The sequence below is a fragment of the Miscanthus floridulus genome, chromosome 2, assembly GCF_019320115.1.
Source record: "Miscanthus floridulus cultivar M001 chromosome 2, ASM1932011v1, whole genome shotgun sequence".
NCBI lineage: Eukaryota > Viridiplantae > Streptophyta > Magnoliopsida > Poales > Poaceae > Miscanthus > Miscanthus floridulus.
In genome coordinates this window covers 182,343,527-182,357,725 of record NC_089581.1, presented here as the reverse complement: position 1 = coordinate 182,357,725, position 14,199 = coordinate 182,343,527, and the positions used below count along the sequence as shown (strand labels likewise).

The following is a 14,199-nucleotide window of genomic DNA, read 5'->3' as shown; positions in this document are numbered from 1 at the left end:
CCAGCCAACCAAACGACAAGGTTTGGGTATGTGCTCCGCAATCATGGAACCGGCACTTACATTTTACAAGTCCTTGAAAAGGCGAAGCTCTATAGTTTTAGCCCGCATCCTTTCAGCATTAGCATGCGTGTCGGCAGTGCTCCTCCCTCGACGCCAATTAGGCCTTGTTTAGATCCCATCAAAGTTCCAAGTTTTTTCTCTCTCTCCATCACATCAATTTTTAGTCGCTTGCATAGAGTATTAAATGTAGATAAAAAAATAACTAATTACACAGTTTAGTTGAAAATTACGAGATGAATCTTTTGAGCCTAGTTGGTCCACGATCGGACAATATTTGCTAAATAAGACGAAAGTGGTACTATTTATCAGGTTGAAAAAAATTGCATCTAAACGAGGCCTTATTCAGAAAACTGTGCGTCGGGTAAACCGACCATCCTTTCCACCGTTCCAGGGCACGCTCGGGATCGGTGAAACGATCATACCCAGGACTTCACCAATCGATCCCATGATGTAAAATGTCAGTGGAGCAGTCACCCGTAAACGCTGGGCAAATTTTTCTTACTGTTCTCTGATAAACACTCTGCGAATAAAGTCTTGGAATCTTCTCGAGTATAGCTTCGGGTCTACAGCAGAAATGCAACCAGGGTTGACCTGAAAGGACTTGTATGCATGCTCGAGCTTCTTGGTTATGTCGTAGTCTTGTAGAATGTCAATTATTCCAAAGAAGAGATAGACATCCCGGAATCCGCCACTTGATGTGGTTATAAACAAGTGCCTTTCGTTTAGGAGAAACTTATCGAGGACTCTCTTCGACCTCCGCTCTGCCTGGGCGGGCATGTTCTTGCCTAACTGGACCAGTGGTTTCCTGATAAGAGCAGACACATGAGTTACATTAGCACAACGGAAAGGATTCGACAATATTATTATGGTATGCAACAGCTACAGTTCGGGAAATATTAGCCCCAAAAGTTAAAGGTGTCTTAAGGGTTCCTTTATAAGGGTTTGACTTAAACAAACACACATGACCCCATGATGCTCCTTGTTTGTTGGCTACATAGGGAGCAACAAAGTAGGATCATGATGAGAACATAAAATTGCATTACTGAAAACACAACATAAAAATCAGCACTTTGACATAGTGGAGAGTAGCAATCTCCCAACTAAAAGTAGGAGATTGAACTACTTGTCAATTTAGAGAAACAGAGCTTCTACTTTGTGGTGCGGCAGTACCCAAATTATCAAAACAGTAAAACTGATGCAGTCATAGAAGCAAGCAGCTAGTGAGTAGGTACACCTAAAAGTAGCCAGGAGCAATTGGTAGCTTTTTAACAGTGAAATATTACATATTACATATGCAATACACAATTTCCGAACGACAATAGCGCCCAAAAAAGAGAAAAATTATGACCTAATATTCTGGTGATCTATCAGTTTTTTATACAAATAATGATGATATTGATCCATCACTGGGTATGGTACTTTATTACAACTACGTTCATAATGAGTTTTCATTATACCAGATAGTTCAGAATAAGTTGCAAAAAAATAAAATAAAATAAATTGAAAGAGGACACGAAAGCAATATGTTACCGAGAGTCAACAATGAAATCTCTGTCCTTGCATCCAGATTCCGTAAAGCAAAGCTCACAAACATCGCCTCCACCTTCAAATGATTTTCTTTTGCCCGTGGATTCTGATCAGGCACATTGTCAATGTTATATCAAAACTAGTGAACATTTGATTAACAAAAAATAGGTGAGTGTCAGCTAATGTGCCAAAATATATGCTTGCCACAATTCAGAATGTTTGAAACTAACCGAATTCTATGCTACTTACTTGGCAAACCAATAAACTGAGATACACCAATTTTAGACATTGAGAAATCATTACGAAAGTGAACTCCTAGCAACAAGCTGTAGTCCATAATCCCTTGTGTCTCCAAGAATGTGCAGTCCATCTGAATTTGCCTGTGCGATAACATGAATCAAAATTAGGATTGGTCCATGCAACTGTCACGATATTGCAGCCAATTATCTTAATTCAATCTAATGCGAAACTCACCTCATCAGCTCATTGTACCAAAATCTCTGTAGGTGGAATGCATAATCAAGGTCGAGGTCCTTTAGAGTAGTTGTTTCATCGATCTTCTCTTCCGCTTTGTCAATAGTACGACCATGTGATGAGCCTTTCAAATCAAAACGCCTATGGACCTTATACTCTGAGCAGCAAAAATTGCCCATTATAATGAACCGGACCTAGTTGTTAGGTTGGCATCATGTCATTGTCGAGAAAATTTGCATAGAAATACCACAAGTCCACAACAACAAATAAGAGAATTATACGAGTTATGAGTATGTATCTTCACGTGAATATTGCTTACCTTGGGACATCCAGCTTGCTTGATGCAATGTGTGCCATAGAACCTTGTCAACAAAGTGGACTTGTACCGACAAACATGTTCATAGTAACTCCGCAGCATCCTAATTAGAACCTGCAGGGGAATATTTTGAATAAACCAATGTTTATATCGCCAATTAATATTAGTGTGTACTCTTACCTGCAAACAAGCTAAATTTGGGATATAAAGATGGACAACGAATCTGACTTCTAGAAAAAAAAAAGGAGCAGGTGTCGGCTAAAAATGGGTATCACAAAAGCTATTTTGTATCGATAGATCTCATTTTGCAGAAATCGTTCAGGCACAGAATTAAAGATGATCAAAGTGGTCGAAGAAAACTCAAAACATGCATGTGACTAGCTCATGAACTAAGATATTTAGTCTAGAAAAATCAAACTATCACTAAGAATGACCTTCATTTCTGCCTTCTTCACGGTTTTAATCATGAATCTATCGTCCTGTGTAACGAAGAAGCAGCTCCCACTCTTGCCAGGCGACGCCAGTTCGCGGAGCGTGTCGCTCCCGCAGATGGCGAGCATGTAGTCCGCAGGATCCACCCCGAACAGCTTCCTTAGGTGCCTGGCATCACATAGCAGTCAGGCAATGTATCCATGCGCATAAACCATTGCCATTCTTCTCCAAATGACCAAAATCCACGGGCAGCAGAGCAATAGTCTGGCACCTGAATACTGCGGGGCAGTAGTCCTTCCACCGGAAATCCACGGAGTGATGCGGCGGCGTGGGCTTGGACCCCTCCGGCGGGAACCGCGTCCACACCTTCTCCCGCGGGTCGAAGTCCGATGACGAGAGCTTCCTGAACGGCAGCGCCGATGACTTCCCCACCGAATAGCTACGGCACGAATACCAGAGCAACACTGAGACGCAGCGTATCCCAAGGAAAGGACACACGGAAACGTAGCAGCGGAGCGAGCATTGGTACCTTATGCCAAGCTGCAGGTTAAGCATGAGACCGTAGCTCCGGTGGCCCTTGGAGATGGGGCCTCCTGGCCGCCACATCATCCTCCACCCCCCCTGCGGCGGCCTGGGCCGCGAGGGCGGCGGCGGCATTGCCCTCACGCTGCAGCTGCGGCGGAGCGGCGCGGCGACGATATCGCAGGTGATGTCCCCGGCCTCGCCGTCGCACTCCCAGATGCATATCCGCGGCGCCGGGAACTTGCCGTCCACGGACAGCCGCTTGCGCAGCGGCAGGTAGCTGCAGGACGCGCCGCCGGGGACGTCGCAGCCGCCGCCGCCGCCGCCGCCGCGCCAGCTGGGCCCGGGCCCGGGCCCGTGGCCGCAGCAGTCGGCCTGTTGCGAGGCGGCGGCGACAGCCGCGGCGCCCGGTGGCATAGGCTCCGTCTCCGTGGGCGCCTCTGGAGCGCGGCCGGGTGGTTGGGCACGCGGGCGAGCCGAGTGACTTGACTTCTATAGCAGCAGTACTAGGTTTCTCATTTTAGGGGACGACCGGACGAGAAGGCGAGACGAGATAGATGCCCGCTCGCGCTCGGGCTTCGGTCTGACGGGTGGAGCCGTGGAGGAAGGAGGATGAGGCGATGAGCTCACCATTCGCACTAGAACTTGTACCGACGATCTATATGATGATTCATAAAGGAAAGAACGGTACAATTTGCAGATTCAACTGTCTTGCAGGTTACGTAAAAAGGATTTGCCAACACTGGAGGAGCGGAAATCTTAAATATAGGTCAAACTACCTCCAAAAATATGCAAGACTGCAAGAGGGTGTCAGCGGTTCATGTGTTCCTTTTTAGTAACTCGTATACATCCAATCTTTTGAAAAATATGTTGCCCAATGAAGGACAAAAGATGCAGCACCTTAATGGGATGTCATGGTTATGAAAAAGTCCGCACTGTTATGGTAGCAGATGATGTCTCCCAAAGTGAGTTGGTAGAGGTTTTCCAAACTCGGTAAAAGGAAGAAAATTTGTCTGGGCCTAAACGAATCGAAGTTCTACTGTCTGCATTTCTGAAGAACCCTCACCGAAAAAAGGCCCGAAAAAAAAGAATTGGGTGAGCCTTTAGAAGAGGGCAACATCTGGTCTGGACTCTAGTCCACACGATCACACGGGTACAATTGGGCTAGGCCCATTCCAACCACTCGAGGCAGGCTGGCAGGGCTTTGCATCCGTAGAAAGCAGCAACCAGCAGACATGCAGCTGCTCCCCTTCCGAATTTTTTACATTTTAACCATTTTTTTAAAGTTTCTCGTAAATAGACCCCTGAAACAAAGATTTCAGAAAATGGACCCTAACACGTCTCGGCGACAGCGTCCCTGACGCTGAGCTCCTAAGCTGGGTAGGTGACATGGTAGGACGTCGAGCTCGGCGCCGTAGATCTTGGCGCCGAGCCTTCATTACATATGGGCCCCGCACCTCTCTTCCTCTCTTTCTCTCCCTCTCTCGCCCTAGAAGAACAGAGCCGAGCTTCACCGCCACCGCCGCCCTTGCCCGCGCCCACACCCGCGCCGCGCCGCTCCCTGAGCCCGCCGAGCGTCACCGCGGCCGGCCCGTGCCCCCCGAGGACGCCCCGCGTCGCGCCACCGCGGCCGGCCCGCGCCCCCCGCCGCGCCGTTGCCCGCGGCTGGCCGCCCGCACCGCGCCGCCGCCACGGCCAGCGCCCCTCCGCCCGCGCCCCGGTCCCCTCGCCAGTTCCTACGCCCATGCCGCACCCTCTCCTCTCCTTGGCCTCACCCCGCCTTGCCGCCCTCCACCGCCAGCCTCGGGCGCGGCCTCCCGCGCCCGTCGAGTCGGACTCGTCGCGCGGAGCCCCGGGCATCCCGCGCCCGCCGCGCGCCACCGCTGTCGTCGGTCGCTCCACCGCCGACCCCGCCACCTGCAGCGGCCGGCCGTGCCACCACCGGCCTAGATCATCGGCCTGACCCACGCCCATCGTCCGCTGCGACTCCGTCGACGTCCGCGGATTAGTCGTTGAAAAGGTAAAAATTATGAATATGCAATGTACCTACTTAGTTGACATTTATTATTTACTAGTTAATGTGATGACTCAGATAATTGATTTAGTTAGTGATCTAGTGAGATATATATGTAGATAGATAGAAACATAGATATATATATGTACATAGATATAGTTAGATAACTACTTAGATATGTAGTTACATATTTAGTTAACTAAATATGATCTAGCTATTTAGTGAGTACACTGTATATATACGTAGTTATTATCTTATTTACTTAGTTTGTAGTTAGAAAATACTTGTTAGGTACTATGTATCGTCTAATTTAGACTAAAAGGCATGTGTTTCGTTACGTGTTTGAACTAGATGGACAACCTAGTGACCATATATCATGGAGACACCGTTGAAAGCGATCGCTATGGATATGTTGAGTTTGTTGACATGCAAAGCGTGCCTGTACTATTCAGTGATAGGCCTTCATTTAGTGAGATGGTTACAAGGGCTCGGGAGGAGCTGCATTGCCTTGGAGATGATGGCATTGCAGTTGATGGTGTACTGCACCTAGGTTCTCCTCCCAACATCTTTAGGCGAATGATCTTAATTGGTTGTGCGGATCAGTGGGAGAACTATGTGAGATCGGCTATGAAGAGCTAGCTGCAATGTTTGGACATGGTTGTGCGTCGGGTGTTAGTTGATCCCATCCCTCATGGGTTTACCCCAGCAATGGATCATCAGGCATACATCGATCCTCCCATTCTGAAACCTTATCTGCATGTGGAGATTGCACCTATGGTTCCTGATGCTCAATCTGCCCTTAATGCGGTAGTTGGAGATGGTTGTCAGACTCATGTTTCCGTGATAGATCCTTCTTATGAAGTCCCTTTGATACAGAATCATCCGAGTAAGTGTCTTAACCGCATGGTTTTTAGGAGCTTACCCCGTTCCTTACATCTATTTCTTTTATTCTTTCCTCATTTCTCTACTGATGTTGCAGGAGATATTCCTGAGAATGTGGATGTGCCCCCTATTGCTGCGCAAGTGTACTTTGGAGATGGATTCCGTGGCTCTAATAGTGTTGAAATTATGCATGATTCGGAGCCATATGAGATGACTAGGGCTCTTGATTCTGATGATGAACACCCTGTTGGAGAGCTGACGGAGAGTGATGTTGAGATGATGAGGCGTATCTTTTCCGGCCACCGTGATCCTAGAGTTCATGAGTTCAATGATCTTGCTCATTCTGATCAGGCGTTTGCAGAAGGATGTGATGATGAGCTCCTATAAGCTCCTAAGGCCGGTCCTAACTGGTAATTGAGAATGGGAGGGTGTTCAATGACCTCCCTGCTTTGAAGAGGTGGTTGCGGGCTTTTGCAGTAATACAAAAGAGACCTTACAAGGTATTGCATTCATATACAGAGCGCCGTTACATAGTTGTGTGTGACAAGGAACACTGCCCATGGAGGGTTTGTGCAAAAAAGCAACAGGTAACCAAAAAATGGAAGATCACAAAAGTTATCGGGCTACACAATTGTGCTGACCATGAGCTGACACTTAAGCATCGGCAGTTGACATCTACCCTCATTGCCAAGCAGTTGATGAGAATTTTGTAGGGAGAACCCAACATAAAGGTGAGGACAATTATCAGGACCGTTGATATGTTGTATGGAGGTTATGTGATAACTTATGGTAAAGCATAGAGGGCTAAGCAGCGAGCGTAGAAGATGATATATGGGGACTAGGAGGATGGGTATGAGCAGCTGCTAGTTCTTTTCAATGCAATCAAAGCGATGAATCCAGGCATGCATTATGAGTACATCCCAAAACCAAATGCATGGAAGGATGGGAGGCATATATTCTTTCCGTGCTTTTTGGTGCTTCCCTTAGTGTGTCGAAGCCTTTAGGCACTGTTGTCCTATCTTCTCCATTGATGGTACATTCTTGATTGGCAAATACCAGGGCACACTTCTTATAGCCATATCCTGTGACACGAACAACAAGTTGGTTCCTTTGGCATTTACTTTGGTTGAGAAGAAGAACAATGACAGTTGGGGATGGTTCTTAAGGCTAGTCCGGATACACATGGTTGGGCCTAGCAGGAAGGTTGGCATCATATCTAATAGGCACTAGGGCATACTTAATGTCGTACGAGAGCAGATAGAGGGGTATGCACCTTTGCATCATCATTGGTGTACTCGGCACCTTACTGAGAATCTACTCCAAAAGGATGGTGTGAAGGGTAACTTTGATCTGTTCTAGGAGGCTGCTCGACAGCTTGAGGACAAGTACTTTCAAGAAAAGTTGGAGCAGGCTAGAATCGCATCAAATACAGAAGGTAGACAATGGCTCATAGGTTTGATGAGGGATTTAGAGAAATGGACAAGAGCTCACGACACCGGTGGATGGAGGTACGAGTTTCAGTGCAGCAACATGGTAGAGTCATTCAATAAGTTGCTATTGGAGATATGTGGTATGCCCGTGAATGTAATTGTTTGATTCACCTTCTATAAGCTTGTTGCCTAGTTCAACGATAGACACGCCCATGCATTGCAGTTGCGGAGTGATGGAGAGATATGGGCTTCGAAACCAAAAGCACACCTAGAGAAGGCAAGAGAAAGGGTCGGCACACATGAGGTTACATGCTTTGACCATGCCATAGGGACTTATCAGGTCGAGCATAGGGGCGGTACAACATACGACGGTGATGTCCAAGAGTCGAGGATATATGTGGTTGTCCTCCAAGATTTTAAGTGCACTTATAGTAAACCAAGGCAGTACCACTTTCTATATTCTCATTTGGTGGCAGCAGCTAGGAATCGCAACTATAATATCGAGAGGAGGATACCTCACGAGTTCAGCGTTGACACGCTTGTGCACACATGGAGCCCGCTTCGTGCCTTTCTGGGACCCTGGAGAGTGGTCTCCATATGATGGGCCGAAGTACATTGCAGATCTAGGCCAAGTTTTGAAAGTCGACGACTGCGATGCGCCTAGTCGCGCCTAGTCGCTAGGCTATGGCCCGGCGCCTGGACTAGGGGGTAGTCACCCCTCAAGTCGACGGGAACGCCTAGGCGGCGCCTCCACGTGACTCGGCGGCGCCCAGAAGCCCTAGGCGGCACAGAATCGACTCGAGTCGGCCCGGGTTTCCCAGCGCGCCCAAAATATTACGTGGCGGCCGATGAGCGCACGCATGGGAAAGGTTGGTGCCAGGGGGAAATTGCCGCGCGCGCACGACGGATAAGGCCACGTATGGGTACCAAAGTCACGCGCGATGCTATTCCGTTGCCAGGTAACACTCCTCTCCGCCGGGAAGCAGCTTCCGCCGGCACCGACACTCCTCCCCGCCTGCTAGTCCATTCTGACCTCATCCTCCTCAACTCCTCCCCGGTCTCCGCCCAGCTCGTCCTCCTCCCCACATCGAAGCCTCGAAGGGCCTCCTCATCAGCCAACTCCCCACCGCCCAGTACCCTCCCCGGCGGTCATCTCCCTCAGGTAGAGCCCCAGCCCCCAAGGCCGACGCCCGAAGCTGAAGGTATGTCCTCCCCTGCTCTGCTCTGCTTCCTTGAACTGCTCTGCTCTGTTTCCCTACTGCTCTCCTCTCCTCTGTTTCTGAAATCTGAAGTATGAATCTGTGAATTGCTGTAGTACTGCATGTATATATCATTATATCTGATTGCTTGTTCTGAAATCTGATTGCATGTTCTGAAACTCAGATTGGTTGATTGCTACAGCCTACAGGCATACTGATTGCTTTGATTTCTAAAATCTAAAATCTAATTGCATATACTGATTGGCTGATTGCTTTGATTGCATGTGTGTGTTTGTAATTTGTTTATTGTTGCATCAACTACAAGGAACATCACTTCTGTTATTCTGTATCAACTACAAGTAAGGACTAAGGACCTAAGGTATGTCTATCTAAATTATTCATGATTTCTCCTATATAAATATATATATATCATGCTATATATATTATATATTATACTAAATTGGCAAAATGCCTAGCAAAATGCCTAGCATCGCCTATGCTAGCCTAGGCTAGACTAGTCGCTAGGCTAGGGGTCATCGCCTAGATTTCGCCTAGCGCCTAGAAAAACTTAGGATCCAGCTTACCGTTGGAACAAGCGTGGATCAAGGCAGAGGACGAGGCATAGAATGGTTATGGATCAGATACCTAGAAGAATGAGGTGTGCGAGAGGAACTCCATTTGTTACTGACCCTGAGCAGTACGAGTGCAGCAAGTACTGTAGACTTGGCCATAATTCATGAAGTTGCCATTGGCAGATTAGTGAGATGCGACTATTGGTGGATTTTATTATTTTATATTTGTCATATTCATTTAATTAATTATGTATGTCTCAATTTATGTTTGTATTTGTGTTAATTACTTATACATTTCTAAGTTTATGTTTCATTGTATATTGAAATTCTAATTCATTCATTTTTTTCTAGGATGGAGCAATTTCACCTGTTTGACAAGTAATCTTACTTTGTCTTAAATATAGGTGGCGGCCGAAGACTCACAGCTTCCACCTACCTTTCAGAAAGATGACAGTCATGCTCTAGGACTGTCAGAAGATACTAGGCCTAAGGATTCACGGCAACCCAGTCACCATGCAGTGCAGGTCAGAGGGTTGGAGAGCACGAGTGGAGGCCTTCCTTGGGCATGAGCTTGGCGAGCATGGGGCTTGCACTTCTGGAGTTCTCATCTCCTGGCTACGGGAAGAGTTCATATAGTGCCCTAAGGAGGTAGATGAGGAGACAGTTGGGTACTACTGCAGGGCGTGGATCCTACACCTATTTGCCTGTGTTCTCTTCCCCAACGCCAGGGGTGACAGTGCGTCCTAGACCGATAAGCTCGCTCAGTCTACCAGTGTCTTCCTCAGCCTCCTCCACCTATAAGCCCACCTCTGCTAGAGCGATGAGCTCGCTCAGTCTACCAGTATCGTCCTTAGCCTCCTAGGCCTACAAGTCCACCTCTGCTAGAGCAATGAGCTCACTCAGTCTACCAGTGTCGTCCTCATCCTTGTCCCCCTCATCAGACAATATAATCGGTGATTGAACGGTGCGACCAACTCGTGATCTATGCTCATCTAACTTCTTCTCCTTATACCTTGCACGAGATACCTCTGTGGCATGTTCCTCGCTACAACCAATCCTTTCATGTATGAAATGCAATAAGTTAGAAACACGATTATATTACATTTAAAATCAGACAACGAAAAAAATACTTTCAAGCACTCACTGGCACATAATACAACAACATGCTTGTTTAAGACCTACATCTGTACTCTTGTCTCCTCCCTTGCCTCATTCCTTGCCCTCTCCTCCTCTAATATCATCCGTCTCTCCAATCTCCATTTGTTAAGCCCAACATCGATCCGGTTACAAATACCGCGTTGTCTAGCAAACTCACGCATCTTTTCTTTGTGATGTTTAACGAATAGGTTGACGTAGTCAGGTCCATATCAACTCTTTCATGCAATTACTTGCCTCTTCTTCAGTTCATCCAAGAACTTAGCTTGACCATCATAACATTCCCACCTGTATTTTTTAGTGCTCTGTTCAAACAAAAATTATATCATATATGTCTTTGCAAAATAAATAAAATACGATTTCATGTTTACCATAAAAATAACCAACCCCATCATACCCAACCATATGGCTGTAATAATGGTCTATTCCAAGCTCTGAAGGGACTAGGCCATAGTTGGATTTAACACCACATTCGCACATGACAGGAGGTGCTTTGTAAATTACCCTTTCTTTCTTCTTTTCCTTAACCTTTCGTGGTTCTTCTGGCCATTGGTTCTTAGGACCATACAACCACTCCTTGAAACGATACTTTGCCATTGAAAACACCTAAATAAGTAGACATTACTACATGAACACATATAGCTCAACATTCCAACACATACACTTTGCACTTACTTCATGCTTGTTTAGACACACAAACTCCAACGTATTCTTAGGGTTTATCACAGCTCGATCTCCACAATAGCACAGAGAAGGTTCCTTGAGTCGTCTAACTATGGCTATGTGCTTCTCCTTAGCCGTCATTGGCAGAGGGTTAGGGGTGGAACCCACCGCTTGAAGTGCTCACGTGGATGTCTCATTCTAAACCAATCGTCGAAAAGGAGGTACCTAGGATCAAACTTGTCTACACCGTCGATCCACTAAAAGAAAAGGCACCTCTCATGGTCCTACACAACGAGATTCCAACAAAATATTAGTACCATACTTATACAAATAAAGAAAAAGGATAGTGAAAATAATTTCTTACATTAAAACGACTGTATGTGTAGAAGCAACGCACCGCTGTGTCCGAATGTTTCGATTGAAAAATATGGATCCGGGAAACCACAGTCATAGTTAGTGACAGGGAGGTCAGGAAGGATGGGGGCATCTTTGCTAGACACGTCGGGGTATAATTCTCGAGGACGACCCTGTTTTTGTCAAAACTCTTTCCGAAATATTTCTTGCACCTAACAAAATGGATGTAATTTAACAAATATAAATCAAAACATCACAAATAAATGTCAATGAGAACCATAACTATAATACAACCAATTTCTTTCTAAGAAATGAAAGCAATTAACATTAAACCCTAAACCTAGGGTTTCCTATTTGATGCACAATAATGAACTCATAACATAACTACATGCGTCTAGGTTTGCTAGCTTTTTCACACCTTGACATCATCCTACGGTTGTATAATACATACTAGCCACTGCTGCCCGCGCTTCGCTGTGGGTGATGTGCTTGGTATAGGAAATTTTTTAAGAAATATGGCTCATATGTCTAATATGTTTTCTCATCGTGTTGGTACGGAAGGTTGGTCTCAATATTATAAACGAACATAGAGGTTGGTTGCCATTATATGGTGCCTATTCTAGATCAGCAAATCAATGACATGTTAGTGGAAAGAAGTATTTGATGGAGTTGGGCTCAAGCAACTAACACACTTAGATGTAAAGTACAACATTGGATAGGATTACATTATAGGTGGAAATAGCAAAAACTACAACACAAGTACTTCTCCTAACGCAAGGGTTTACAAAAAAGTAAATTAGGATCCACTCCCCTTAGGCGAAACTACAACACGCATCCAACAACTACGGACAACAACAACGACAAGAGTACAATACAGGAGGACAGCGACGAAAAGCACTACTACTACGGGGACAGCATCCCAAGGCAACTAATCTACCTTGGAACCACGCATCTTTATTCCTGTGCTCGGCGGATTCTTCTACCGCCCTGGCTATGGATCTGCATCTTCTTGTGGCAATGGCTGAGTGAGAGGAACCAAGGGTTCTACTTCTAACACTTCCAAAGGTAGAGGCGATGGCGGTTCTACATCACCTATTCTCCTTCTTTCAGGCGGGTGGATAGGGATCCCCTCCAAGATCGAGGCATCCTGCCTTTCATCAACCAGCGTCCTCCGCTTGGCCCTAATGAACAGATAGGCCTCACCCAGCTAATGAATATGCCGATCTTCGGCCTCCTTCAAAGCTTCTGATATGGCGGTCTCCTGGCTCTCAGCAGCTGTAGCACTGGCATGCACTTTGGCGAGCTACACTTGGAGCATCCGAGTGAAGATCTTGGCTTCTTCGGCGCGTCGGAGGCACACCCTTAGCTCCAAGGCTTGCCGGTCATACTGCTCATCCAGAGCAAGCAGGTACGTGGTCAAGTGCACCATGGTAGGACTATCTTCTTACGCATCCCACCCTTGCAAAGCCTCCATGCGAACCCTCCATGCCCGCCGATTCCTATCCAAGGGTGGAAAGAACCTCATGGGGGTACGGGCAACGGGCTCTTCATAGAGCTAGCAAAGGTACCACAAGGCTTTGCGGGCCACAACCTGGTAGGTATTGGTGAAGCTAAATGAAAGTGCATCTAGCCCTTTAGTGGGTTTTGGATGATTGTATGACAGCATGATTAAAGGACTAACCCGTTTGCTAAGTGTGGACAGGTAATAGGTTATCTCACAGGTACTTAGTGAAAGCCAAAATGATGTGTTGTTGCATAAACAATCTAGTTCAAGCACAAGACAACAATGCAAATGGAATTCATGTGAAGGCTTATTTATTGTGGGATTTCCATGTACTATGTGAAAGCAAGCTCATGATTATTAGTTAATGAGACATGAGGGATTGCATATGGAATGGTCTCATATTTGAAGCTTGCTAAATTAAAATGAAAAAGATAACAATACATATGAATGGATGATTCAACACAAGATGTGACTTGATGGCTTGAGATGGTGAAGATAGCAAGGAAAGGCTTCGAGGTACTAAGCAAGGGTGAAGGGCAAGCGACGGCTTGGTGGCCGAAGAACCTAGCTAGGGTGAAGAAGAAAGTACTTGCATTTAGTTGAGGTACTAATCAAGCTAAGATGGTCATATTGATGTGAAGGATCAAATCTATAATAAAGTATTTGATGGAAGTGACTTGATACATTTGGGATTATTCAAACTTGATAAATGGAATCAAGTCACATGCTCAAGATGGCTATGCTCAAGTGAAAAGATCAACATCAACATGTTAGCACCCTTACTTGATGAAGATTGGAAGGGACGGCATCAATTTGAAAGAACAACTCAAGTGGTACAAATTCATATTTCCGTTTATCTTGAGTTTAATAGGTATGCCATACTACTAAGAGGGATGCATCATGTTGATAGATAATGTTTCATAAGTGCTCAAGCCAACCCATGTGAGGTTTGATTATTTGAGCGACAAAAGTGCTAATTGATTTCTTGCTGGTCTGGCAATACCGGATGTGTCCGGTATTCATACCGGACGTGTCCGGTATTTGTCCAGCAGCTATAAAATTGTTGTTCTTGGGTTGGTTCGTCGGGAGTTTCGA

The 14,199-nt window shown here is 46.1% G+C and overlaps 1 protein-coding gene across 1 annotated transcript; it reads right to left on the bottom strand.

Annotated features, from left to right (window-relative positions):
• Positions 1-245: 245 nt before the first annotated feature.
• LOC136540914 (phosphatidylinositol 4-phosphate 5-kinase 2-like) lies at positions 246-3,938 on the bottom strand. The gene is made up of 8 exons (XM_066532955.1): positions 3,339-3,938; positions 3,081-3,248; positions 2,812-2,977; positions 2,381-2,491; positions 2,062-2,255; positions 1,837-1,967; positions 1,591-1,693; positions 246-865 (listed from the first exon to the last, which is right to left on the bottom strand). The coding sequence occupies exons 1-8, from the start codon at positions 3,746-3,748 to the stop codon at positions 559-561; spliced, it is 1,590 nt and encodes a 529-aa protein (XP_066389052.1). The 5' UTR covers positions 3,749-3,938; the 3' UTR covers positions 246-558.
• Positions 3,939-14,199: the final 10,261 nt, after the last annotated feature.